We start from the raw sequence: 27,752 nt of genomic DNA on the forward strand, positions 1-27,752 counted from the left end.
AAAGACACATGCTCCACAATGTTCATAGCAGCCTTATTTATAATAGCCAGAAGCTGGAAAGAACCCAGATGCCCTTCAACAGAAGAATGGATACAGAAAATGTGGTGCATCTACACAATGGAATATTATTCAGCTATCAAAAACAATGCCTTTATGAAATTCATAGACAAATGGTTGGAACTGGAAAATATCATCCTGAGTGAGGTAACCCAATCACAGAAAAACACACATGGTATGCACTCATTGATAAGTGGCTATTAGCCCAAATGCTTGAATTACCCTAGATGCATAGAACACATGAAACTCAAGACGGTTGATCAAAATGTGAATGCTTCACTCCTTCTCTAAAAGGGGAACAAGAATACCCTTGGCAGGGAATAGAGAGGCAAAGATTAAAACCGAGACAGAAGGAACACCCATTCAGAGCCTGCCCCACATGTGGCCCATACATATACACCCACCCAATTAGGCAAGATGGATGACACAAAGAAGTGCAGGCCGACAGGAGCTGGATGTAGATCTCTCCTGAGAGACACAGCCAGAATACAGCAAATACAGAGGCGAATGCCAGCAGCAAACCACTGAACTGAGAATAGGATCCCCGTTGAAGGATTCAGAGAAAGACCTGGAAGAGCTTGAAGGGGCTCGAGACCCCTTATGAACAACAATGCCAAGCAACTAGAGCTTCCAGGGACTAAGCCACTACCTAAAGACTATACATAGACTGATCCTGGAGTCTTACCTCATAGGTAGCAATGAATATCCTAGTAAGATCACCAGTGGAAGGGGAAGCCCTTGCTCCTGCTAAGTAACTGAATCCCGAGTGAACATGATTGTTTGGGGGAGGGCGGCAAGGGGGGAGGGTGGGGAGGGAACGTCCATAAAGAAGGGGAGGGGGAGGGACTAGGGGGTTGTTTGCCGGGAAACTGGGAAAGGGACTAACATTCGAAATGTAAATAAGAAATACTCAAGTTAATAAAAAAAAAAACACTATTGTCTCATTCATATTGTCCCTGCTTTCATTGCAGCTGTAGTACTTCATTCAGTGTATCAGCCATCTGGTTGTTTACTCTGTGTATTACAGAATTATATTCATATCTGTATCAGCCAAAATGATGTTATTCTTATTTGATTACATCAACAAACAACCGATTTCCAGACAAAAATTACCAGATATCAGTTCCTAAGAAATTCATCAGTCATCAAGAAGACATGATTAAAAGAATTTGAATAAATTTGCTCTACAAAAGTCATGGGTTTTACTAAACAGTCAATAAGGTTATTAGTCTATTTTATTCATTACCACTACCTGTTATAGCATAGTAATAGCTTCATCTTCCGTGTATATTTACTCACCTTTTTTCAGCAGTCCTTACTTGGCTGTACATTTCCACCTAGGTGTGGGATCTTTTGAGATTTATACTTATATTTTGTAATCCCAATCAATGTTGGCATTGTGAAAATCTGTTTTAGGCAGCAATTTTATGCAAATTTTAGGGGATATTTATGGAGATAGAAATAAATCCTGGAGTCTGGCTTTGAAGAGCTATTTGAGCATTTATGTACTCATGATACTATTCTAGACAACCCGATGAGCTTATTCCAGCATTTATCTATGTCAGATCAAAGTCATCTCAAATTCTAGCTCAAAGGATAATGATAATGTTAATGAACTTCTGTTCTTCACAGATGCCTACAGCCAAGTTAACATATATATTGTGCACCTATGCACTCACCCCCACATGAATGCACAAATACACCTAATTATAATAAAATAAATCTTACAAATAAAACTAGATTCTTAACATGTGACAGACAAAAACTAGAACAGTCACATTGTAGTCATGCACTACTCACATGGTATTGGTGCATTGATAATGACAATGGAAGGGACTCTAAAATACATCAGGGATGTTCTTAGGTCACAGTCAGAATTAGAGTAAATATAGAAAGAAACCACCATTACTGGCAATGTGCCCATATAAGCAAAACTATCATTCCTATATTCTCTATTGATCCCTTGCATTTCAGGGGCATGAGACAAAACAATGCACCAAAATTCACTGTAGAGTGGATTGTTGTCTATATACAGGTGAGAGCAAACACAAGATAAGGCAAGGCCTGTGATTAAACAGTGAAAAAGTAAGGCAAACGCAGAGTTCTGAAAAGGTGGGTGAGAAAGAACCAAGACAGAAGCAGAGAAGAACGAACTAAATCTTGTGACCTGAAAGTGCCTCAGGTGGTTATGAATATTCCATAAGGGATAGATTTTTACAGGACAATTTGTCTTATCTAGGTGATCAGTTTATTTCAATATCTATTGGCTCTTAGTTTATTGTGTGCATGTTTGTGGAGTGACAATTTACTAATATAAATCTGATTGGTAAGTATTGTCACTGTCCTAAAATTGTCGAAGGTGCTAGAAATAGTATGAAGAAATCCTCAGCAACTATTTTTGTTCTTTGGAGAAATGGGGAATTTCTTTGATATGACACACACACACACACACACACACACACACACAAAAACAAAAAATGAAGAATAAAACAAAGAGTGGTGCTAAACTGTAAGGATGGTATTGATGCTATATTGATTCAATATGCTAGATAAATAAAAAGAGCAATGGTGAAGAACATCAAAATTAGGACGAAATTTGTAACATGATTTCTATGTTGATATAAAGATATGGATATGAAGTAATAAAATCACCAGAATAAAACATAAAGGGTCTTGAGCAGAGGACTGTCAAAATATTACATGGGCATATGCATGCATCATAGAAAAAATGCTCCCTATATCCTCAGAATTAAAGGGAAAAGGTAAATATAATAACAATAGTACTAGTTTTATAAAGCATGGTGCCCCTTTAATTTAGTTTATAAATGCGGCTAGTGTCTTTCCTCATGTTTTTCCAACAATGATTTCCTTTGATGTGATAGTGGGCTCGCACATGAACACACTCTTGGTAAACTTTTTAGCCCAAACTCAGGAGATTCCTACCCTGGGATCTTGGAGTCTTAAGAGGAAAGAATTGTGGTTCTGGCTGGAGAAGAAAATGTGTCATCTTATGAAGTAATCTGTTTTTCACTGAGTTTTGTGCCTCAGATGCAGAGCCTTAAGGATAAAGTGACACAACTCTCAAGAGGTAAAGGAAAGAATCTTTGGAAATATCTCCAGTTGATTAGAGTGACATACTCAGCTGTTCATTCAACAACAAATGAGCATATACATATGCATTATAAGCATTTTATATAGAGAGTGAGTCTTACCATGCCAAAACTTACATCTTGGCAGAAACATCTGTTAATATGCAGTCCTCTTGGCTTTATATCTGCTGCTGCTTTCTACAGATGCCAACTCTCCTCAGCACCATTGAAATTCCTTCTTGCATACCCAAAACAAAAACCCTATTATACCATGATGGGTCCATGGTCATTAGTGCATTTTTTCCTATTTTTTATTTTTACCCTCAAAGTGAAACAGAGTGGAAAACATCTTTTGACACAGGCAATATGTTTTCGTAAGTATTTTGCATTGACTCATTCTTTTAAAATATTCATCTGTCCTTGGCTAAGTGTGGACTCGGTTTCAGATATGTGTCATATTTGATGGTTGCAGTTCGTTCACCTTTCCCTGTGCTGCCTACAAGTCCTCAGACTCTAATCATATAAATTGGCATCTCTGTACTAGAAGTATTGTTGGCAGTGGCTTGACACAATACTATAAGGATTTTTGGAACTTCAGTTACGATTCCTTTGAAATCTGTGACTTTGGATTCCCTCCTTCGTTTCTACAGTGATAGTGTTTCTTGTGCCAGATGCCTCTGATCTGGGTCCACTCAGTTCAGAGTTAGAAATTCATCAATATTCACCCATTTTGTACCCTTGACATTTTACAGAGTATTGAAAGCAAACATTTTCACATCTTTTGATAGCAGAGGGTTTTTAAAGCCATTTTAACATACTTATTCCATAAGTTAAATTATACATTTGCTTAGTTTTATGAATGTACTCATACAGACATATTTTATGAACTTATGTTCACTGAGGTCTCTTCCTCAAACAGTGGTAAATCTGTGGGGATTGCAGACCTATACTGATACTTTGTTTCAGTTCCCTTGGAGAATTTAGAGAGAAATAACCAGGTGTAATTCTTTTTAAAGGCAATAAAGTATATTTTGTATTATGCCAATATATCCATCACTATAAACTATACAAGATTTAAAGATCTGAAATTGACAAACACAGCATGCACTTAAGTCTGAAGTCAACAATGGAAAATAAAATTACACAATGAATGTCCAGCTAGTGGTCAGTTGACAGAATATTGCTGAAAGAGTGAGGTGGATTCTTGTGATTATGACATTGCAACACTTTGCAAACACCTTGGTATGGTAATAAATCATTGGGACAATACAGCCAAGAAGGGAAGTAATTCAGTAATGAAATGAAATTAGATAGGACTTCTTTTAATGTTTTGTCATAAATTTCAATAGAAAACATGATCAGAGAAATACAAAATTTCACAATTATTTGAAATGTTTTACATGGACCTCTAAATAGCCTAGGGATATACTTTTTTAATTATGCAAGGTATAAGGCTGTACTTGATTTGTCCTTTCTTCTGCTGTCCAGTTTCAACAGCTAAATCATTACTGTGCATTATGCCCTCTGTCTCTCCAGGAAGAACAGCAGTAGTATTCTACCTGCTAATAACACATTTGTAGTTAAACAGATTTAATGCCCAGCTTATCAAATATGAAAAGCTGAAGAATGACTTGTCAGATGATTTAACAGGTTATGGAATAAGGAAATAGAATTCTCTGATAGGTTTTATTTTTTCCATGCATGATAAACACATTTATCTAATATATTTTAAAACTTCCCAGTACTGTACAAGACAGGGTATATGAATAGACATACATCAACATTAGCTAATCTTCATTCATGTTTCTGGTTAAATCTTTTATAATAAAAGGCAGGAGCATATAGTCATTTTGAAATAGGGTTATTCTGACACTCTTCAATCCATTTTTCTCATATTCTGGTTTTGTTCTGACAACTACAACATCATGATTACAATGAACACAAAAGATTATTTGCTTTGGCATTATTGGCACTGTCTGCCACAATGCTGATGTTTAAATTTACCTGTTTGTAGTAGAATTTTATTTTCTTACTTCTTTTTTTATTAACTCATTTTGCAATATTGGAAGACATGTACTTTCAGTACTAATATTATATTGGAAGCAGAAACAGCAGTAAGGCACACTTGGAAACTTGAAGTTAAAATGTGTCACACATAAAATGAAGTCTGAATAACTGATCCATTTTCTATAGTGGCATTTTTAAAACTGATTTTTTTAACAAAAAATATAACTGATTGTATTATAACAAGTAAACTGGGTAAGTAGCAAATGACCAAGAAATATCCTTATAAATAGCATCTTTAGTGTAAAATCATTTAAATTCACAAATAGCATTTATTATTAATATAAGAATCAAATATGTCTATGAAAGTCATAGTTCATGCTAATAAACAAAAAATGAGTTCATTATATAACAGTGACATTGGTATTTGTTACATTTTGAAGATCCTTTCACCCTCCGTTTAGCCCTCCTCATTACTTAGCCTCTCAGTCTGTAGATTGCACTATGATTATTTTTACTTTATACCTAATATCCACTTATCAGTTCATGCCATATTTATCTTTTTGGGCCCGTGCAACCTCACTTGGGATGAATTGTTTCAATTTCAAATCCCATGATGTCACTTTTAACAGCTGAGTAATACTATATTTTGTAAATGTAACACATTATGTATCCATTTTTGGAAGAAGAATGTTTAAATTGTTTCTGAATTCTAGCTACTATGCATTAAGCTACTAAGAATATAGTTGAACATACTATTTTTGTAGTAGGATGAAGAGTCTTTTTAATTAATGCCCAGAAATAGGATGGCTGGGTCTTGAGGTGGATGAATTCTCAGTACCATCTGAGCTAACAAAGTGGCTGTGCAAGTTTGGCACCAATGGATGAGGTTTCCCCTCACTCCATATCCTCAATAATTGCTACTTTTGTTTTTATCTTAACCATGCTGATATGTGTAAAATGTAATATCAGAGTCATTTAGATTTGTAATTACCTGATGGATAAGGATTTTGAACACTTATTTAAGTGTTTTTCTGCTATTTCAGATTTCTCTGTTGAAAATTTTTGATTGGTTATGTACCCAATTTTAATTGAAATATTTGGTTTGTTGGTGTCTAGTTTCTTGAGGGTTTTTTTTTTTTTTTTACAGTTTTAGATATCAGCCCTCTGCCAGATATAGAGCTGATGTAATTCTATCCAGTCTGAGGACTCTTCTTTTGTCCTATTGATGGTATCTTTTGCCTTACAGAAGCATTTCATTTACATGAGGTTTCATTTTATTAACTGTTAATTTTCGTTACTGAATAACTGGAATTCTGTAAAGCAATTTGTCTCCCGTGGCACTATTCTCCACTTTTCCTTCTATTAGATTCAGTGTTTTTAGTTTCATGTTAATATCTTCGATTCACTTAGACAAGTTCTGTGCAATATATGCATCTATTTGCACTTTATAAATACTGACAACCAGTTAGACAAGCACCATTTATTGAAAATCTTTTCTTTTTCCAATTGAATACTTTTGGTTTCTTTATCAGAAATCAGAAGTGTGTGTGTAAATTCACATCAGTGATTTTGATGCATTTCCATTAATCACCTGTCTGTTTTTTTCCCATCTTTATTAAATTGGGTATTCCTTATTTACATTTCAATTGTTATTCCCTTTCCCGGTTTCTGGACCAACATCTCCCTAACCCCTCCCCCTCCCCTTCTCACCTGTCTGTTTTTAATGCTAATGTGATTAGGTTTTTATTACTACTACTACTTTGTAGTAAAATTTGAAATCAAGAATGGTGATACCTTGGGATTGTACTTTGTGTGTATGTGTGGGATTGTTTTATCTACCCTGAAGTTTTTGTTTCAACCTAGGAAGTTCAGTATCATTCTAAGAATTTCTGATGTAATTTTTCTGTGAACTCCATAACCTCTTGAGATTGCTTTTTGTTAGACTGTGCTTTTACTCTCTTCATCATACTGATCCATCAGCTTATGAGATCTGTCTGTCTTTTGATAACTTCAATTTCTTTTTCCAAAGATTTGAAGATTTTATTATTCAGGTTTTGCACCTGATTGACTACCGTTACCTCAATATTTTACATGATTTTTGGCTGTGAACAGTGTTGTTTTCCTATTTCTCTGCCATTTTATCGTTCCTATATCAAAGGGTTACTAATTTCTTTTAGATTATTTTGTATTCCAATACTTGCTGTAGGAGTTCTCTGCTTGAATTTTGGGCTCACTCATGTATATTATCATACCATCTCTAAATAATGATACTTTATTTTTTCCTTTTCAATTTGAATTGCCTTAAACTCCTGTCGTTATCTTATTGCTCTATCTACAACTTCAAGTACTATATGAAGATAGTGGACAGCCATTTTTTGTTTGTGATTTTACGGGAACTGCTTTCTTGGATATAGGTTTACTATAAATTGCCTATTTTGTATGTAAGTATGTCTCTTGTATCTCTGATCTCCCCAAAACTTTTACTATGAAGGGTGATGGATTTTGTCAAATACTTTTCAAGCATCTAATATGATGATCCTGTTCTTTCTTTGTCTTTCAGTTTGTTAATGTGGTGGATTACCTTCAGAGATTATTGTACATTGAACCATTGCCGTACCTCAGAGTTAAAACCTAGTTGATCACAGTGGATGATAGTTTCAATGTTTCTTGGATTCATTTTTCAAGTATTTTATTGAGTATTTTTGAATCTATGTTTAGGAGAGAAATTAGTTTAGAATTCTCTTTGTTTTTTGAGTTTGGATAGTTTGGATATTTGAGTTAACAGTGATATCTTAAAATGAATTTGGCAAATGTTTCTTCTGTTTGTATTTTGATAAATAGTATAGAAAAGGATTGATATTAGCAAATTGGGTGATTTTAATGACTTTGTCTATTCCGTAGATGGCCATAGTTATATTTATGTTGCTTATTTCATTTGATATAACTTTGGTAAGTAGTATTTTAAATTTTTCAACTGTGTGGAATATAGGTCTTTAAATGATTCTAATGATTCTTGTTTCTAATATTATTTTTTAAATTTGGGTATTTTCTTTGAGATTTTTAGTGAGCATGGGTAAACATTTTATGACTTGTTGATTTTCTTAAAGAATCAACTATTGTTTAATTGATTCTTTGTATTATTTTCTTTGTTTCTATTTTATTGATTTCAGTACTGAGTTTAATTATTTCCTGCCAAGCACTCTGCTTGAATGTGTTTCTTTCTTTCTTTCTTTCTTTCTTTCTTTCTTTCTTTCTTTCTTTCTTTCTTTGTTAAAGGCTATTCAGATATTCTATTAAGTTGCTTTTTGAGATACAACAAATTTCTTTATCAAATCACTTAGTACTATAAAATTTCCTCTTAACACAGCTTCATTTTGTCCCATAAGTTTGAGCATATTCTACATTCATTGTTATTGAATTCTAGGAAGTTTTTGATTTCCTCCTTTATTCATTTATTTTACTTATTTTTTATTGGACATTTTATTTATTTACATTTAAAATGTTATTGCCTTGCCAAGTTTTCCCTCCATAAACCCTCTATTTCATCCCCCATCCTCCTGCTGTTTTGAGGGTGCTCCTCCACTTATCAACCTATTCCCACCTCACTGCCCTGACATTTCCCTCCACTGGGACATCTAGCCTTCACATGACCAATGATTGTTAATTCCTGTTATCTTGGTGTAGGTGGTGGTGGTTGTGGTTGGGGTGGTGGTGGTGGTGAAATGTGTGTGTTTTCTTCTTTGGTTATGATGGTGTGAGATAACTTATTGCCTGAGTTTTATGGTTGAGTCTTGTGATTGAAATTTTTCTTTAGACCTTTCTATAAGCCTATATTTGTGGATAGTGTTTATCTTTGCCTTAACATGGAATAATTCAATTTCTTCATGTACAGTAATTGAAATTTTCATTGGATGTAATAGTTTTGTTGGACATAAGTGATCTATTTGAAATTTCACAACATCTACCCAGGCCCTTCAGTCTTTTAGAGTCTCTGTTAACACTACATGTATAATTCTACTAGGTCTACCTTTGTATGTCATAGCATTTACACCTTGCAGTTTTAATATTTTTCTCCATTTTGTTCATCTAGTGTTTTGATTATTATGTCTATTAGGTGTTCTGTTTGTTCTTTTTATGACTATATGCATTATTTTTCCTGTGAGTTAAGAATTTTTTCTTACACATTTTTAAAAATTATCTTAGATATTTGAGCTTGGAATCTACTCTTTCTTCTATTCCTATCCTTTTTAGGTTTGGTCTTTTCATTGGAAAAAGTATTGGATTTTTTTATTAGGAATTTTTAGGTTTAACATTTTTGAAAGGCACATTTATTTCTTATATGGTGTCTTCTATACCTGAGATTTTTCTCTTCAGTCTCCTGTATTCTGTTGGGTATACTTGATTGTCCATTTCCAGAATTCCTTCTTTGTGTTTTATTTGCTGCTTCTATTTTTATTTTCTATGTTGAACAGATTTATTCAATTCCTTTACCCTCCCCACCTTTAGTTTTATTGCCATTCTTTATTTGATTTATTGATTTCCTCCATTTTTGATTGACTTTTCATTGATTTTCTCTGTATGGGAACTCATTCATTTGCAGATTTCTGTCATCTTCATAAAGTTGCTGTAAGTTTATTTTCTTGTGATCAGTGGTGTTAGCATATTCAAGGTTTGCTATGGTGGGATGGATGAGCCCTAGTGGGATCTTGTTACCTAAACTAGAGTTCATTGTTTTTTTATACATTTAGGCATCTACATTGGGAGTGATTACAGGTCTATGTGCTGACTTCTCTCTCTCTCTCTCTCTCTCTCTCTCTCTCTCTCTCTCTCTCTCTCTCTCTCTCTCTAAGACTTATTTATTTATTTGTTATGTATACAACATTCTCCCTGCATGTATGCTTGCATGCCAGAAAAGGGCATCGGTTCCCACTACAGATGGTTGTGAGCCACCATGTGGTTTCTGGGAACTGAACTCAGGACCTCTGGAAGAGCAGCCAGTGCTCTTAACCTCTGAGGCATCCCTCCAGCCCTGGTTTTCTCTTTATTTGACTTTGTATGTCTTACTTTTCTTCCTTGGGTTCTGATTCTTCTCTGTTTTTCTCACTGGAGTCACCTATCCTTAAGTAGTGTGTGCCTGTTCTAGTTATTCCACTTCTGATGGCCTCAATGACCTCTTGTGGATGCAGGCAGGGCAGGGAGTGAATCACCTGGTTTAAACTATGCTGGTCAGGACTCTGATCAGGTTATGGTGATTAGAGTATACTGGGCAGGTATGGGCAAAATGGAAAAACTATCTTCCCTGGAGTTCTGGCTGCTTGTCTGACCTTGGAGGGATAGAAAGCAAGAGGTGTTGGCTAACATATTGTGACAAAGAAAGGAAGGGAAAGTGGGGTTATTTTGTTTTTCTATTTTCATTACTTGAAAATGACAAATTAAAAGTTGATAAACATGAAATATACAATAGAAATATTTATTTTAGGATTAATGTAAATTAATTCATAGGAGCACAATGGTTTGCTACATGCCAATTACCTACCTTCTCAGATTGTCAGTAAAAATGTTTTCATGAAGGAAACATTTAGAAACACAGGATTTTTTCAGTTTGCTCTCTGTTCCTATTAACTGATCTCGCTATTCTGATACTTATATTGATCTATATTGCTTTAACCTAAAATCAAATAAATATTCAGATATTACTTTTCTGAAAAAAATCATATTTTTTCATATTCTTCCTGACCAATATTCACTGAGTTTTAGTTTTAACATGCAAATTTAAATAAAATAAGAATTTTGACATTCTTACTTATTTGTGTGATGCTATATGGTAATCCACAAGAATATAGACTGTGCAATGATGAAATTATGACATTTAAAATTTATCATATTTTAAAATTTTTACATATCTTTACAGCAGTTTTATATATGTATAACATATGGCTTTTTCTAGGTAGTAATTTAAATATAATTGCAAAGTCTGGTTGATTGATTTTCCACCTTCATATTATTATTGCTTTGTATTTGGAGATTTCCAATCAATGTCTGCATCTGTTATCCTAAATAAATAAATGTTATGACCTACAAAGTACCTTGACATGATCTTCATTAGATACTGCATTTTTTTCAAATTGTGATTGAGTCACATCTCTCTATCCTAAGTTTTTTCAACCTGTCTTCATTGTCTTCTCTACATCTAGAAATAATTAGTCTATTCATAAAGTTGTATTTAAAGCACAGTTACATGGATTCTGTTGATCAAGAGAGAGAGTTTATAATGTCCACATCATTCACTTTGATATTAACAGAGAAGAGAGCATGCTGATTCTCTTATACGTCTCCTTGTGAACACACTTAGTTCTTGGTAGCGGTTGAAATAATCTGCAGCACTAGCAGTACCACATGAAATTCATCTTCCTCTACATTACCACCAGTATGTGTGACTTAATCCATTGAACAATAACATCCTAACTCCAAATTTATGGATGCTCAATGTTGTTATATAATGTCTTTCATGACAAATAGTGAAATTGGGCAACTGTTGTCAAAACCCTTTTGAACAGTAGAGGTATCCTTTTGTACAGGACTGTGCTTTTTGGTTCTGCCAACTTCACACAAAACTGCAATAAATCATGGAAAGAAAAGACAAATGAGATGTTGTTTACTGTGAGTGTTGCCAAGTCTAGAAAGATGGTCTGAAGCTATTTTAAGAATGCAAGCTGATCAAGCCATGGAATACAAGGTAGAAATTAGCATTTCTCTTGTGCTCTCTACTTCACTTCTTTCCTCCATGTTGCTGCCTTGAGTTCTTGATTAGACTACCCTCAATTATTAAATAAAGACTGTAAGATGAAATAAGCCATTTCCTGTCTATGTAACTCTTGTCATGGCATTTCTCATTACAGAACAAAGGAAACTCTGCCTTTTTCATTTTATATGACTATTCTGATGCTTTTATTTATAGTATATGGGGATTCTGATACGTGGGTCCTGTTAACTGTAATTTGCATATTGATTACTTATTAGTTCAGTAGTGTTCAATGGTCTGACTTACCTAGCATAATTTCTTTGTGTGGCTTCTTTCGGTGACTCTGCAGAAAGTTTTAGTTGTCTGCATAACTACGTATATGATATCACATCATCTGTGGTTTGTAAATATAGTAGCAAACTGTGCCCCCACAAAGTACCTAGATGAGTTGCATAGCTTTATGTTCTCCTTTTATGTATTGGATATAATTTAGGATGATTTTCCATAGGGTGATAAAACATAAAAATATCAGTCTTATATTAATGACTTCTATACTCCCCAGCATCTTGCTGAAAAATGCTTTCTACCATGTATGTTTCTCGTGTCTCCATAAAAAATCTGGTGGTTCTATTGTATGTGGATAAGTGTTCATCCTTCATCCTGATCCATAAATCTGAGTGCCTTCTTTAATAACAAGGTCCTGATATTGTCTCTTTTTTCCCCTTTATGCTGCATTTTAGAGTAATTTATTGTGTGCTTCTAAGTTAGTTATATTGAAGAATATTGTGTCTTCACAGTGTTTTCTTTTCTCCTACTACTTTTGAATTTTCTTTGAGGTATAGTCATTGTATATGCAGGGCTCTCTGGGACCCATGATGTAACCCACATCCATAGAAATCCACAGATTTGCCTGCCTCTCCATTCTTAATTTTAAGATTGTTGAGAATCAGTGGGACTCTTGGACCCACCAGAAGTACAAATAATGCAGAGACTTTTTAATATTTTAAAACTTAGGAATTTTAACTGGGTGGATTGTCAGTGAGATTTCTAGCTTACCAAGGCAAAATTTAGCATCTATGCTTCTCTTCACATCCATCCTTTCACCTCAGTGTCCTGCTGGCAATTCTCCTATCTTTGTTGTCTTTACAGCATTCCTATCTCTCTCAGAAATTCTGCTATTCAATTTCTGCCCAGATATTGGCTGCCAAATATTTTATTACATCCAAAAGATAAGGCAGGAAGGAAGACTTTTCACCAAATATGAGACCATGGTGGGCCATACAAATAGGAATATACAATCTGCAGAGTAAGCTAGCATTTAGCACTCTGGTAGTTTAATAATCAATTCTCTGATATACAGTATATACCTTAACATACTGTACCCCTATATGGGAACATCCCACCAAGCGTAATCCTACTTGGTTCTTTTAATAACTCACTTGTTGGATTTATATTTCTGTGACAAATGTAATTGACATATTATTGTAGTTCTTTTATCACAATTTCCAAATTTCTGTTTATGAAAATACACACACACACACACACACACACACACACATATATATATATATATATATATATATATATATATATATATTCATTCCATCATGTATAACACATACTTTTTTGGTCAGAAAACTTAGATTTTATCATCATGAAAAATTAAATGCTTTTAAAGCTTTTGAAATTATCATAACATATTCATTTTATTTGCATAGAATTCATAAGTTGTATTTGACACTATGGATGTATTAAAGTTTTTAAAGCCACATTTGAATAGTTTCATCAAGTAATTAATAATACTAATGACTTAATTATTATACTTATGGAAATTTAAGATCTATTTATGTAGTTATAGTTATTTTTATGTTAATTCTTATTTTTATTTACTAAATAATATTGATTAGTACTAATAATGAATGGAATAGAATGTATTCTAGATAGCAGAGTTTTTTTTACCAAGCATGCTCAAGCCACAGTTTTTATTCCCTATAACTGAATAAATTGTGCTCTTAGTCATGTGACTATAACCATAGGCCGTGTGAAATATATATAAGCATATCATCACTTTAAGTCCTTTTCAGACAAATGGTGATTTGACAAATATGTCTGCATTTGGGGGAGAAAATGCTATCTATATATGGACAAAAAACTTGCCATGATTTTATGTACTAAGCTTTTCCTGTAGCTAACATAAAGGAAATTGTGATTATGTTACTTAAAACATATTAGGCTTCTGGATTAGTATCCTATATAATCTAATATTTAATTATAATCAAAGAATAATTTGTATCTGTATAATTCTTTATTATGATCATTATGCAATTACATCATTTGTCTCCTAGCTTTCCTGATCCAAACTCTCCTTTTCTAATTCCCATTCATATCATTGTATGCACTCCCACTTATCCCTGTTACATATAAATGAAAAATTATATACCTATAACCTGTTGAGTCTATTTCATATTCCTTGTATTGCTTGACCGCATATGGTTTAGGGACTGAGTACTTAGAATTGGATAATTAATTGAATGTTCATCCCTAAAAATGATGATTTCTCTTGCTTTCAGCTGTAATTAATTGCCTATAATCCTAATCTATGGGTGAGTCACTGTGAAAAGTCTCCCCCTGAGAAAGCAGGTCTATATTTGTTGTTATATTGTAAGCTATAATGTTGAGTTATCAAATGTGTATCTTTTATATTACTGATAAGATATAAAACCTCACATATATTTTGCTCATCTGACTCTTACAATCATTTTGGCCTAATTTGCACAATCTTCCCTAAGGTTAGTTGCAGCATATGTATGGTTGAATTTTCTGTTCTCTTAGCCATCTTTCAGGGTTGTTCATTCTGCTTTGTCATCTTATGTTATTCTGTAGTTATCATATGTTGAAACAAAGTTTTCTCTTATGAGCTACATTTAACTGTGGGTATAAGTAAAAAGATTAAAACAGATTTAGGAATTGTTCGGGTTTAAAATTTTCAGCCCTACTTTTAACATAGTACTGGACCAAAGAGGAGGATCCTGCTTGATTATACTGGATTGTGAAATGCTGTGTCCATTTTCTTTATATATAAACTTCAGCAAATTAATGTCTTTGACAAAGAACATTTAAGACATGATAAATTTAATATGGTATTTTATGAAGCAATTAAAAATTTCTTCATATAAATAAGAATTTTGAGTCCTCAACTATAGAACAATTGAAAATTTAAGAATAATTAAGCCTTTATTTTTGAATTACTTGTTGAAAATATAACTGTCTCCATATATGTTTTTATCTTCCCAATTATGATTTATATTCTTCACTGGATTATTATAAAAATGAGTGGATGCCACAATATTCAAAGTAGTTAAAATAGGTGAGGAATATAAGCTCAGATTTACAGAGACTTCATCACATGGGGATGACAGCGCTCAGTTACACTTGAAGTACTCTTAAAAATAGATGTGAAGATGAGACTGGAAAATTATCAGAAGCTCCCTTGGCATGTATAAAGGTGACAACAGAGACATATAATCTGAAGAGGATTAAAGAAAAGAGTCTGAGAAGTTATCTTGTGCATTTCATGCACAAGCATTTAAATATCTTCCCCACATGAGATGGGTATCAAACAACAACAGAGACAGAAACTGTTGGTGTGGTTTTGATGCTAAGGTCCTCTTTCGAAATTGATTCATGATCTATCAGTAAAGATGCCACAGGCTAATTGTTGGGCAGAAATAGGTGGGACTTCAGGGTCTCTGCAGGCAAGATAACAGATGAAAGGGAAGGAAATAAAGTGTTTTTGCCATGCTTTTGAGGGAGAAGTGCCAAGCAGCCTTGTGAAACCTCAGGTGGAGAGGTGCCCAGCAGTTGATCCAATAACGCAAGTTGAAATTGATCAATTATGTATCTCTCTTTTTCAATATTCTTTGGGAAAGGACTGGTAGTGAGATCTGCCCAGAGATTAGACAGGGCAGAAAAACTACATGCAACAAGGAACACTGAAAGGCAGCATACAAATCTACAATGTATGATAAATACATAATTTTACAAAAGTCAAGTATTGCCACAGACAGATTGAAATCAATAATTAAGCTCTTTTATAATAACCATTCTTAGGGACCTGGTGGCTTAATGAAGAATTTTTTTCATAATTTTGGAGACTGTAATACAAGAAGAGTAGATATACTGTGAATGATTTCCCCTCATTCAAGGTTAAAATTATGTTATATTTCCACATTGAAAGATGGAAAAAGAAAGCTCTTTGGGGTCTATAATTAATATGTATGCCACTGAATTATCAACTACAAGTGTCATAGTGCAACATTGGAATTGAAACAATCGGTTGGCAGACATAAGTTTGTGTTCTATGAAAAGATAAACTTTCAAACTGTAGAAGTCATTGAAATAAATTTATAAATATGATTGTCATGAGTTTTTTATTTTAATGCTGCTATGATTCTATGCAGGATGGATGAAAGAAACTACCAGCTAGTTTTGGCCATGCTATTTGCAATCCATGAGATCAACTGGAACTCATATATTTTACCAAACACTTCTCTTGGACTTGAGATTTATAATCTGCTACATTTTGAAAGGAATATTCTGAGGAATGTATTCCATTGGCTCACAGGTTTGAGCATGTCCATCCCTAATTACAACTGTAGAAAGGAGAGAGATTCAGCTGCTGTACTTACAGGAATTTCACGGAAAACATCTGAACTCATTGCAACAGTGTTGGATCTTTACAAATTTCCTCAGGTGAGTGAGAATGAAATGATTGATGGACAGCTAGTCTCTTTTTCCGGGTTTTATTTTCTGTGTGCAAAATTAAAGGAGGTGTTTTAATTATTTACTATAAAGTAGCAACTCCAAAGAGAAAGACACAAGCATAGGTTTTTTTTTGTTTTTGCTTTTCTCTGTTTTTTATTTTGAAATACAGTAAGGTGAATGAACAATACACAAGGTAATATGAAGCCTTAAGAATTTTCAGTAATTTTCTGAAAACACCCAGGAAGTAAGATGTGGCATTAATGACTGTCGAGCAGAGTTTCATCTCTGTCACTTTAATTTGTTAAGACTGGGAATATTTTAATTGTTCTAATTTTTTAAAATACTATTTTCTTTTCAGATTACTTTTGGGCCCTTTGATCATGTTCTTACTGACAGAAACCAGTTTCCATCTCTGTACCAGGTGGCCCCCAATGACATATCTGTGTTTTATGGCATTGCCTCTTTGATGCTCCATTTCAACTGGACTTGGGTGGGACTGTTCACCACAGATGACCATGGAGGTGCTCAGTTTCTGTCAGACTTGAAAAAGGAGCTAGATGAGAATAGAATCTGCATAGCATTTGTGGAAACAGTATCATTTGTGGGAGAATCAGTATATAATATTCTGAATGATAATCAGGAGCTCAATCTGCAGTCATCAGCAAATGTGATCATAATTTATGGAGAAATTGCTTTTATATTAACTGTAATAGAAAGTAGACATAGAAAACATATACTGAAAAAAGTTTGGGTCATGAACTCAAAATGGAGTGGCCAAAAATTTGAAGTATATGAAATGTTAGATTTATCTCATGGAACTCTCACTTTTTCACCCCATCATGAGGAGATTTTTGGTTTCACAAATTTTATACAGCAAGCCACCCCTATCAAGTACCCAGAGGACATATGTCTTCATATCTTGTGGAAGAGATATTTCAATTGCTCACTTTTGCATTCTAATTGTAAAATATTTGATAACTGTCTACCCAATGCCTCTTTGGAATTGTTGCCAGGGAATATTTTTGAAATGGGCATGACAGAAGAGAGTTACAATGTGTACAATGCTGTGTATGCAGTGGCCCACAGCCTTCATGATATGATTCTCAATCAAGTACAGTTTCACCCACAGTCAAAAAAGGATAGGATTATGTTACTTCCCTGGCAGGTATTATCCTTTTTATTGTATTTTAACACTACCAACGTGACATAAGGTGCTTTAAAAGCTCTCAAACTTGTTATTGTACACTTTAACTTTCTTTTCAATAATCTATAAAAGTTATTATATATTTCAATGTTTAGATATCAATGTGCACCCATGTCTATGTACAGGATGAGTGAGCTGATGGGAGTTTTTATTTAAGAGAATAATTCTGATTTTTGTAGAAACATCAAGATGTGTCTAATGATACTAACGAAGTATGAAAATCCTGATTTTCCTGGCCATTTCTGACCAAAGACCTCAAGAATTTCTGTATATCCCTTGAATTGTTATGTTCCCTAGACCTCTCTCAATTGTCCACCAACCTCAAATAACCTCATGTTCCTCATGGAGATTGTGAAAGATTCAGAAAATTGAAGGTGGTTGCTTGGTTTTAAAGAAGTTGAGATTTATTTACTGTATATTCCTTGACCATTTGGTAATGCTTTGATTAATATATCTCCAGAAACTGACATTTTGTATGTCAAATTATAGTTGATTTTCCTAAGCTTTCTTTGATCAACACAACAGATAATTCAAAATAGCATTAACATCATACATTACAGTTAGAAAATGACTCCATCCATATTCATAGGTTGGTTATAAATCCATGACTGCTACTTTATCACAGGATTTCATATATTTTTTAGCTTCACCCTTTTCTGAAGAATATTCAAGTGAAAAATTCTGTTGATGACCATGTGGTTCTGGACTGGAAAAGAAAGACAGATCCAGAGTATGATATTAACAACCTTTGGAATTTCCCAACAGGTCTTTCACTATTTGTGAAAGTGGGTACATTTTCTCCAAGAGCTCCCAAAAGGCAGCAATTATCAATATCTGAATTTATGATTGAATGGCCTATTGCATTTACAGAGGTAGGTAAAGCTCTTATCTAAAAGATTCTAATTTATGTAAGTAATGCATGATTCTATATTTAATGACTCTTGGTTAACAATATAATCCTAAGTATCAATATAATCAGTATTACTGACTGCTAATTTTGGTGGCTGTATTTTACAATATTTCAGATTACCCAACTATCTTGCCATTTAAAGACAGGTTTGTGACATCATTGTAATAAAATAGTCTTTCAGTGTGTTTCTTAGTTTTTCCCTACATGACACAAATTAGAGTTACCAAGGAAAGGAGATCTCAGTACATAAAATATTTCCAAACTACAGGCTTAAAGTCAATCCTGTCAGGCATGTTCTGGAATTTACACAGATGGACTGTAGTAAACACAATATAAAAAAAAAAAATCCCAGCACGGCGATTCTACTCACCTTTAATCATTTACGTTCCCGGATATCTCTCTCTCTCTCTCTCTCTCTCTCTCTCTCTCTCTCTCTCTCTCTCTCTGTCTCTCTCTCTTTTTCTCTCTCTCTCTTTCTCTGTCTCTCTCTCTCTCTCTCTCTCTCACACACACACACACACACATATACACAAACACACACACATCCTTTATTTTAATATGCAATAAGCAGCACAATAGCTGGGAAACTGTCTACCATCCATGCTGTTGGAATCTCGCTCTAACCTCCAATTGGACAACCCACATGGCCATGTTTTACGGCTCAGCTATCCCATGGTGTCTCTCCTTCTCCCTCCTGCATGATCCATTTTTGGTTCTTTTCGTTTGTTCTCATTACTCCTTCTGTGTTCCCTAGCCTGGGAAACCTAAATCCCAGCTAACCACCTCTACTTCCTACCCTTTGGCACCTGGCATCTTTATTTACCAATCAGAATTAACTGGGGGTAGGAATGCACAGTGTATTGTATGTGTACTTTCTCCTCTTTGGCATTTTGAGGGGACCCAAATTAGCATCAGAATACAAGCAACATTAGGCCAACCTATTACAAGGAGCCATAGAAATGAAAGTTCTGGCAGGCGGTCCTTAGATGTTTATGAAACAAACTGAGAAATTCTTACTTCAACTTATATTTCCACCTTACCATTTATCAATAGAAATAAGGATAGGAGTTAAAGGTGGAAAACTGGAAAACGTAATTGAAATGGTGACCAAATCTCTGATTTTAATAAACTACATAGGTTTTGTGCAAAATTGGAAATAAGAGTGTGCTGATGTTGCTGACCAAATTTATTTTCCATTTTCATTCTAATGCAAAAAATGATAGCACCCATTTTGAGCAGATTATTAAAACTTAGCTAATAGAATGTAGGAAACATTTCTCAAAAATAGTTGAACGTTTGTTTTCATGTTCACTTTAATTCATACCATGCTGACTGTAGAGATCACAGAAATAATGGAAAATAAATCTTCTCATTTATTTGGCCAGGGATTACCGGGAGAGGATCTGTCTAGAGTCCCAACCTGACTTCATTAGACATTTTCCAAGTGACCTAACTTACCTCTTCTTTGTTCTACCTTCAAAATTATTTATGCATCTTACAGTTTCATAGTCTTAGGAAATAGCTTTATAAAGAATATACTTTATGTCTTTCTACATGGAATTTTGGGGTAACATAAATAATATCTACATTTAAAAATATAAAATATAATTTAATAAATGTTCTGTATGGTAAAACACATCCTTCACTTGAGCATTGATAAAGAGCTAAGCATTTTGTATTATGTATTAAATATTTTTTCAGATCCCTCAATCTGTATGCAGTGAGAGCTGCACTCCGGGATTCAGGAAAGTCATTCTGGAGAGCAAGCCTGCCTGTTGCTTTGACTGCACCCCTTGCCCAGAGAATGAGATTTCCAATGAGACAGGTGAATCACAAGTATCGTAGAGGACTTTCCTTTCCACAATGCTCTGGAAAAGCTAAGCTATTGAAAAAATTACACAATAGAACAGAATGGACATTCTTTTTTTCCTGTAAAATATCTACTTTATTAGAAATCATTGAAATGGAATAAACAAATATATCAATATTTTTAAAACTTATATAATGTTAACAATGCCTTATGATTTTGTAAGCCTTTAGTTGAAACTTTCTAAGAATTTCTAAATATATACATACTTAACAGAATGGAAAATTAGTTAATATTTGTTGTATATTCCTCCCTGTGATTTATATAATTAGACACATACAGCCAGTTAACTTGAGAAAATGAGAAAATACATAATACAGTTTAAGTATACCTTAATAGCACGCATTTATTCCTGAAAAACAATTAAAGTCTGTTCTTTGTTTTTTGCCCTCTAATATATTTAAGGTGTTTTGATAAAGGAATGAAAAAAGAACAGAGCTGGCATTGCCTGGGTGGAAGCTTGCTCTTTTACTAAAATATATACTCAGGAAAATCTTCTCCCAGATATACTCCTTAAAATATTGCATCCGGGACTATATTTTACATATAAGTCAGTGTATCACTGTATATTCACTGTAAAAACTGGTGGGTTTCATATTTTTTGAACTTTTTTAGTGCATATGTATTTTATTTACATTTCAAATGTTATTCCCGATTTCCCAGACATTAATGCACTATCCCATCCCTATTCCCTTCTTCTGTAAAGGTGTTCCCCTCCCCATTCATAACCCCTTCTAACACCCGACATCCCCTACACTGGGGATCCAATTTGTGCCTAACAAGACCATCCTTGGCTACATATGCAGTTGGAGCCATGAGTCAGTTCAGTCTTTTGGTAGTGGTTTAGGCCCTGGGAGCTCTGGTTGGGTGGCATTGTTGTTCTTAAGAGGTTGCAAGCCCCTTCAGCTCTTTCAGTCCTTTCTCTAATTCTTTCAATGGGAATCCTGGTCTCGGTTCAGTGGTTTGCTGCTAGCATTCGCCTCTGTATTTCATACATTCTGACTGTGTCTCCCAGGAGACACCTATATCTGGTTTCTGACAGCATGCACTTCTTAGCTTCATCAATCGCATCTAGTTTTGGTGGCGACATATATATATATATATATATATATATATATATATATATATGTATATATGGCAGGCTCTGAATGGACATTCCTACAGGCTCTGCTCCAAACTTTGCTTCCATATCCCCTTCTATGAATATTTTTGTTCCCCATTTTAAGGAGTTAAGCATCAACATTTTGGTCATCCTTCTTGAACTTCGTGTGGTCTGTGGATTATATCTTGGGTAACTCGAGATTTTGGTCTAATATCTACTTATTGGAGACTGCATAAAATGTATGTTTTTCTGTGATTGAGTTACATCACTCAGGATGATATTTTCTAGTCCAATCCATTTGCCTATGAATTTCATGAAGTCACTGTTTTTGATAACTGAATAGTACTCCATTGTGTAGATGTACCACATTTTCTGTGTTCACTACTCTGTTGGATGGCATCTGGATTCTTTCCAGCTTCAGGTTATTATAAATAAGGCTGCTATGAACATAGTGGAGAATGTGTCTTTGTTGTATGTTGGAGCATCTTTTGGGTATATGCTCAGGAGAGGTATAGCTGGGTCCTCAGGTAGTGGAATGTCCAACTTTCTGAGCAACCTCCAAACTGATTTCCAGAGTGGTTGTACCAGTTGGCAATCCCAGCAACAATGGAGGAATGTTCCTCTTCCTACATATCCTTGGATCTGTTGTCAGCATCTGTTGTGACTTGGGTTTCTTATCTTAGCAATTCTGACTGGTGTGACATGGAATCTCATAGTTTTTTTGATTTGCATTTTCCTGATGACTAAGGATGTTCAGCATTTTTTAGGTACTTCTCAGCCATTCAATATTCCTTAGCTGAGAATTCTTTGTTTAGCTCTGTACCCTATTTTTAATAGGGTTATTTGGCCCTCTGGAGTCTAACTTCTTGAATTCTTTGTATATTTTGGATATTAGTCCTCTATCAGATGTAGGATTAGTAAAGATATTTTCCCAATCTGTTGGTTGCCCTCTTGTCCTAATGACAGTGTCCTTTTCCTTATAGAAGTTTTGCGATTTTATGAGGGGCCATTTATTAATTCTTGATCTTAGAGCATAAGTCATTGGTGTTTTGTTCAGGAAATTTTCCCCAGTGCCTATGTGATCAAGACTTGTCATCACATTTTCCTCTATTAGTTTGAGTGTATCTGGTTTGATGTGGAGGTCCTTGATCCACTGGGCTTAAACTTTTTGGACATGTCTATAAAAGTGGATCAATTTGCATTCTTCTACATGCTGACCTTCAATTGAACAAGCGCCATTTGTTGAAAATGCTATCTGTTTTCCACTGGATGGCGTTAGCCCCTTTATCAAAGACCAAGTGGCCATAGATGTGTGGGTTCATTTCTGGGTCTTCAATTCTATTCCATTGACCTCCCTGCCTGTCTCTTTCCCAATACTATACAGTTTTTATTACTATTGCTCTGTAATATTGCTTGAGGTCAGGGATGGTGATTTCGCCAGAAGTTCTTTATTGTTGAGGATAATTTTCACTATCCTGGTTTTTTGTTATTCCAAATGAAATTGCACATTGCTCTTTCTCACTCTATGAAGAATTGAGTTGGAATTTTGATGGGCATTGCATTGAATCTGTTGATTGTTTTTGGCAAAATGACCTTTTTTAATATATTAATCATGTGAATCCATGAGCATTAGGAGTGTTTCCATCTTCCGAGATCTTCTTCAATGTCTTTCTTCAGAAACTTGAAGTTCTTCTCATACAGATCTTTCACAGAATCGACACTCTATTCTTCAATCAACAATTTCCATCTTTCATATGTATTTTCTCTTAATATATAAGAATGCTTCACATTTTTGATCCATTGTAGACATTTTGTGTCAAGAAATCACTTCCTCACCTCAGAGATGAATGTTTCATTTCAGAATATAATTTAATTGACTCAGTATTAAGTCTTTATAATATTGAAACCATATTTCAATCCCACTATGACTTATCCAAAACATGGATGTTTTCAGTTTGACTATACGCTCCCTTTCAATCTCATTTCATACAGGGGACAGGAAGGTTTGTTTCATTTCCTTAGTGGGATTTTTTTAGTTGGATCCTTGTTGTTTGGTGTAAAAAAGTTTCTAAATTAACAAGACTTTATTGCCAGGTTTTCTCCAGCACAATATAATGCATGCATGTGAAACAATGGATTATACAATAGACTTAAGGTACTGTGAACAGTCTTTAAGACAGACAATCAGAGACTTATGGAATGAATTTGAAGACAGAATTCATATTTTATATAGTATTTTGTAAACTGTTACATTTTTCATGAATAATTAATGATTTAAAATTTTTATATTTCCATATCTACTAATGAAGTTGAAACTGTAATTAGACAAAATATGAAATTTTTATTATAACTCATATCATTGGTTGTTTTCTAAAAGTTTGTAGCTTGTGATAGTACTCATTAACTCATCAATGTGCAAATGCCAATAGAATATACATATTCCCATAAGAACTATTAGAAACAAAAACTTAATTGTGGACCATGATATTCTGACAGATTTTGAAATGAGAAGACTTTGCACATGGCTACCCATCTAATGTTGCTGAAATGATATGTGAAGCTTGGCTGCACATACAACTTTTATCACACCATAGAACACTGAAATGAAGTATAATTACTTTCAGGCAGACTTGGGAAAAGTAAGAACACTGCATCAAAATAAGTTCAGGAAAAATAAGAATGTTAAAAGGTAATTGAATCAGGAATGTAGAGTTAACACTATGTCAATCCATGTTGAATAGAAAAGATAATTAGAAAGGATTGATTTGTTATCATTATTATTGATTTGAAAGAGAGGGCTATTTGTTCATTTACCATTTTGTATAAAATAGTTTTATTTTAGATATATACCTAGCATCAAAAAATCTTATTTCTGTAAGGGACATGATAGTTTTTCTTGTCTATTAATTTTCATTATTTCATAATAAGTAAACTAAACATAAGTTACTTCTATGGAACATAGTGAGATTGAACACAGAGTCTGTCTTACTGTTAACTTGGTTATAGATGCTATATGTTGACTGAAACCATAGAAGTTCATGTATGACTTTGATATGGATATAGGAGGACTATATAACAGAACACCTCAAAATTATTTTCATCGTTACAAAGTAAGTCTTAGACTCTACAGATATGTGTATATTTGGAGTGGTGAAATGGAATAAAGAACCAGTTTACCTATATAACAATAATTTTTACTGGTTAAAAAAGATGGCTACATACGTGTTGAACACTCAAAATGAAATAAATTGTAGATAAAATATTGTAGAATAAAGTAAACCTATATGTCAAAGCATATCTTAAATCCTGTACAAAGTAAATTTTGTGTCTTACAGGTCAATTGTCACTAACGAATGAGTTGACATTATTTATATGATGCAATCATTAGAAGCTAAAATAACACAGAAACAAAAACAAACTAAAAAGGAGCAGAAATGGGATACTGGGAAAATGTAAAGCATTATGAGAGAGTAGTTTAAGAATGTATAATCCCAATACACAAAATAAATGGACGGTACAAAGAAGTAAATGTATAGCTTTTCTATATGTTTTATGAAAAATAACACTAAAATAGGTTTTTGAAATGAAATTCTTTCATATTTTATTAAAAGTTTTACCTAGCATGAAATGTGACATTAAATAACATCAGGAACATATACTGTTGTTACCTTTGAGTTTTATTCACAAGTACTTAGTCTTTAAAACCTTTTCTGGAAGATCAAAGGAAAGCTAAATGTAACTATTAAGTAGGTATTTTCCTGAAAAGTCTTTTGCTATTGAAAAATTTCACAACTTCAATAAATTAATAGTCATGAAATTATCTCATTATGCAAAGGAGCTTACATTCCAATACACTAACCTGGATTTGATTGTAGAATCTACAAGTAGAAGAAAGAATAAAGTCCTGCTAGTTTTTCTCTGACATCTGTGCAACTACTCTAGTATTTGTAAGATCTTTCTGCCAACAAAATTGGAAGGGGAGTGGGGAAAGATAAGAAAAATTTTGAACAAGTTTTAAGTTTTAAGTAATTTGGGCCAATCAAAGTCCAAATAAGAATGAAAAATTTATTTATAAATAAAAATAAATCTGTGTCATACACCTGAGATTAACATAGGTTAAGAAATTCAAACAGAAATACATTTCTTAATATTCAATTCACATAATCTTTTGGAAATTAAGAAATGTTTTATGAGAAATTGTGGGGGTTGGGGATTTAGCTCAGGGGGTTGGGGATTTAGCTCAGGGGGTTGGGGATTTAGCTCAGTAGTAGAGCGCTTGCCTAGGAAGCACAAGGCCCTGGGTTCGGTCCCCAGCTCCGAAAAAAAAGAACCAAAAAAAAATTTTTTTAAGTGCTGAGGTAGCTTTTGTTGTGTAATTTGATATTCTCGTGGTTGAAATGTATGTTTTAACTATATTGTATAATATAAGCCAGACACTATGGTAAACAGAGAATCAGAATCACTCAATATTCAACTAAAATAAATGCACACTAGGAATGTTGTAGCCTCTACTTTTTTCATTCTCAGTTTGACCCAATCTAGATTTATGTTACAAGAAGATGGAACAATTTAAAAATGTCTTCATGGACTGGCCTATAGGCAAGGCTCTTGGTGAGTTATTACTGTGATTGGACTGCCTCACTGTGCGTGGTATGACTTCTGAGAGTGTGATCCTGTGCTATATAATAAAACAGGTTGAGCAAGATATTAGAAGCGGGTCAGGCAACACAAAATTTTCATGAGTTCAGCTTCACTTCTTGCCTCTAGATCTTATTTTGTGTTCCTGACTGGTTTCCCTAATGATATATTTACAAGGAACAATATGAAAAGTATCCTTTCTTTCACAGGTTGGCTTTGCTCATGTGGTTTTATGACAGGAGTACATATCTTAACTTTTGGAATTATTCACCTTAGAATACATATTCAATTATATCTAAAACGCTAAGAGAATGTGGTTATAATAACAATCCAATGAGTTGGTATTGTAAAACATGTTAGGGTAAAGGAAAAACTTGACCATGCATTTATGACCAACTGAATTTCTACCAGGTATGGACCAGTGTTTCAAATGTCCAGAAACTCATTATACAAGTGCAGAAAAGAAGCACTGCCTCAAGAAAACTGTGACCTTTCTAGCCTATGATGATCCCTTGGGTAAGGGACTGACATTCGTGTCTCTGGGATTCTCAGCACTCACAATTTTTGTCATTGGAACCTTTGTAAATCACAGAGACACTCCAATTGTCAAGGCCAATAATAGAACTCTCAGTTACATCTTGCTTGTCACTCTCACCCTCTGTTTCCTCTGCCCCTTGCTCTTCATTGGCCTTCCAAACACAGCAACTTGTATCCTGCAGCAGAACGTGTTTGGAATTCTGTTCACAGTGGCCCTATCTACTGTGTTGGCCAAAACCACCACTGTAGTTATAGCCTTCAAGATTACTGCTCCAGGAAGAAAGGAAAGATGGTTGCTGATATCACAGGCCCCTAATTTCATCATTCCAGTTTGTACCCTGATACAAGTACTTCTTTCTGGTATATGGCTGGGAACATCTCCTCCATTTGTTGACATGGATGCTCATTCTGAACATGGGTACATCATCATTCTATGCAACAAGGGATCAACTTTTGCCTTCTATTGCACTCTGGCCTACCTGGGAGTCATGGCCTTTGGTAGTTACCTCATGGCTTTCTTGTCCAGGAATCTACCTGACACATTCAATGAAGCCAAGTTCCTGTCTTTCAGCATGCTGGTGTTCTGCTGTGTCTGGGTCACATTCCTCCCTGTCTATCACAGCACCACAGGGAAGTTCATGGTGGCTATGGAAGTTTTCTCTATTCTGGCCTCTAGTGCTAGCATTTTAAGCCTGATCTTTGCCCCCAAGTGCTACATCATTTTGTTCAGGCCAGAAAGAAATACATTTCATTTTATCAGGGATAAAAGACAAAACAGATGCAAAAATTTAATTAAAACATAGTTCACATGATTCTTCAATTAAACTGAATTATG

The 27,752-nt window shown here is 34.2% G+C and overlaps 1 protein-coding gene across 2 annotated transcripts; it reads left to right on the forward strand.

Moving 5' to 3' along the window:
• The first annotated feature begins 3,308 nt into the window (after positions 1–3,308).
• On the forward strand, positions 3,309–27,720 carry Vom2r76 (vomeronasal 2 receptor, 76). Of its 2 annotated transcripts, XM_087565069.1 has the most exons (7): positions 3,309–3,514; positions 10,396–10,401; positions 16,356–16,647; positions 17,018–17,824; positions 18,508–18,735; positions 20,475–20,598; positions 26,792–27,720. In XM_087565069.1, exons 1-7 carry the CDS (start codon positions 3,309–3,311, stop codon positions 27,718–27,720), a joined length of 2,592 nt encoding a protein of 863 aa, XP_087421195.1. The 2 variants fall into 2 exon arrangements, with proteins under 2 accessions (XP_087421195.1, NP_001092975.1); NM_001099505.1 differs by lacking the exon at positions 10,396–10,401 and having other exon boundaries at positions 3,309–3,520.
• Positions 27,721–27,752: the final 32 nt, after the last annotated feature.

This window comes from Rattus norvegicus, chromosome 9 (genome assembly GCF_021556685.1).
Source record: "Rattus norvegicus strain SHRSP/BbbUtx chromosome 9, alternate assembly SHRSP_T2T, whole genome shotgun sequence".
NCBI lineage: Eukaryota > Metazoa > Chordata > Mammalia > Rodentia > Muridae > Rattus > Rattus norvegicus.

Bases quoted from the DNA above. Each gene is read 5' to 3' on its own strand.
- Vom2r76 (NM_001099505.1), top strand. From the start codon at position 3,309: ATGCAGTCCTCTTGGCTTTATATCTGCTGCTGCTTTCTACAGATGCCA. The intron at 18,736-20,474 runs GTAGGTAAAGCT...ATATTTTTTCAG, and splicing joins GGCCTATTGCATTTACAGAG to ATCCCTCAATCTGTATGCAG. The intron at 20,599-26,791 runs GTGAATCACAAG...AATTTCTACCAG, and splicing joins TGAGATTTCCAATGAGACAG to GTATGGACCAGTGTTTCAAA.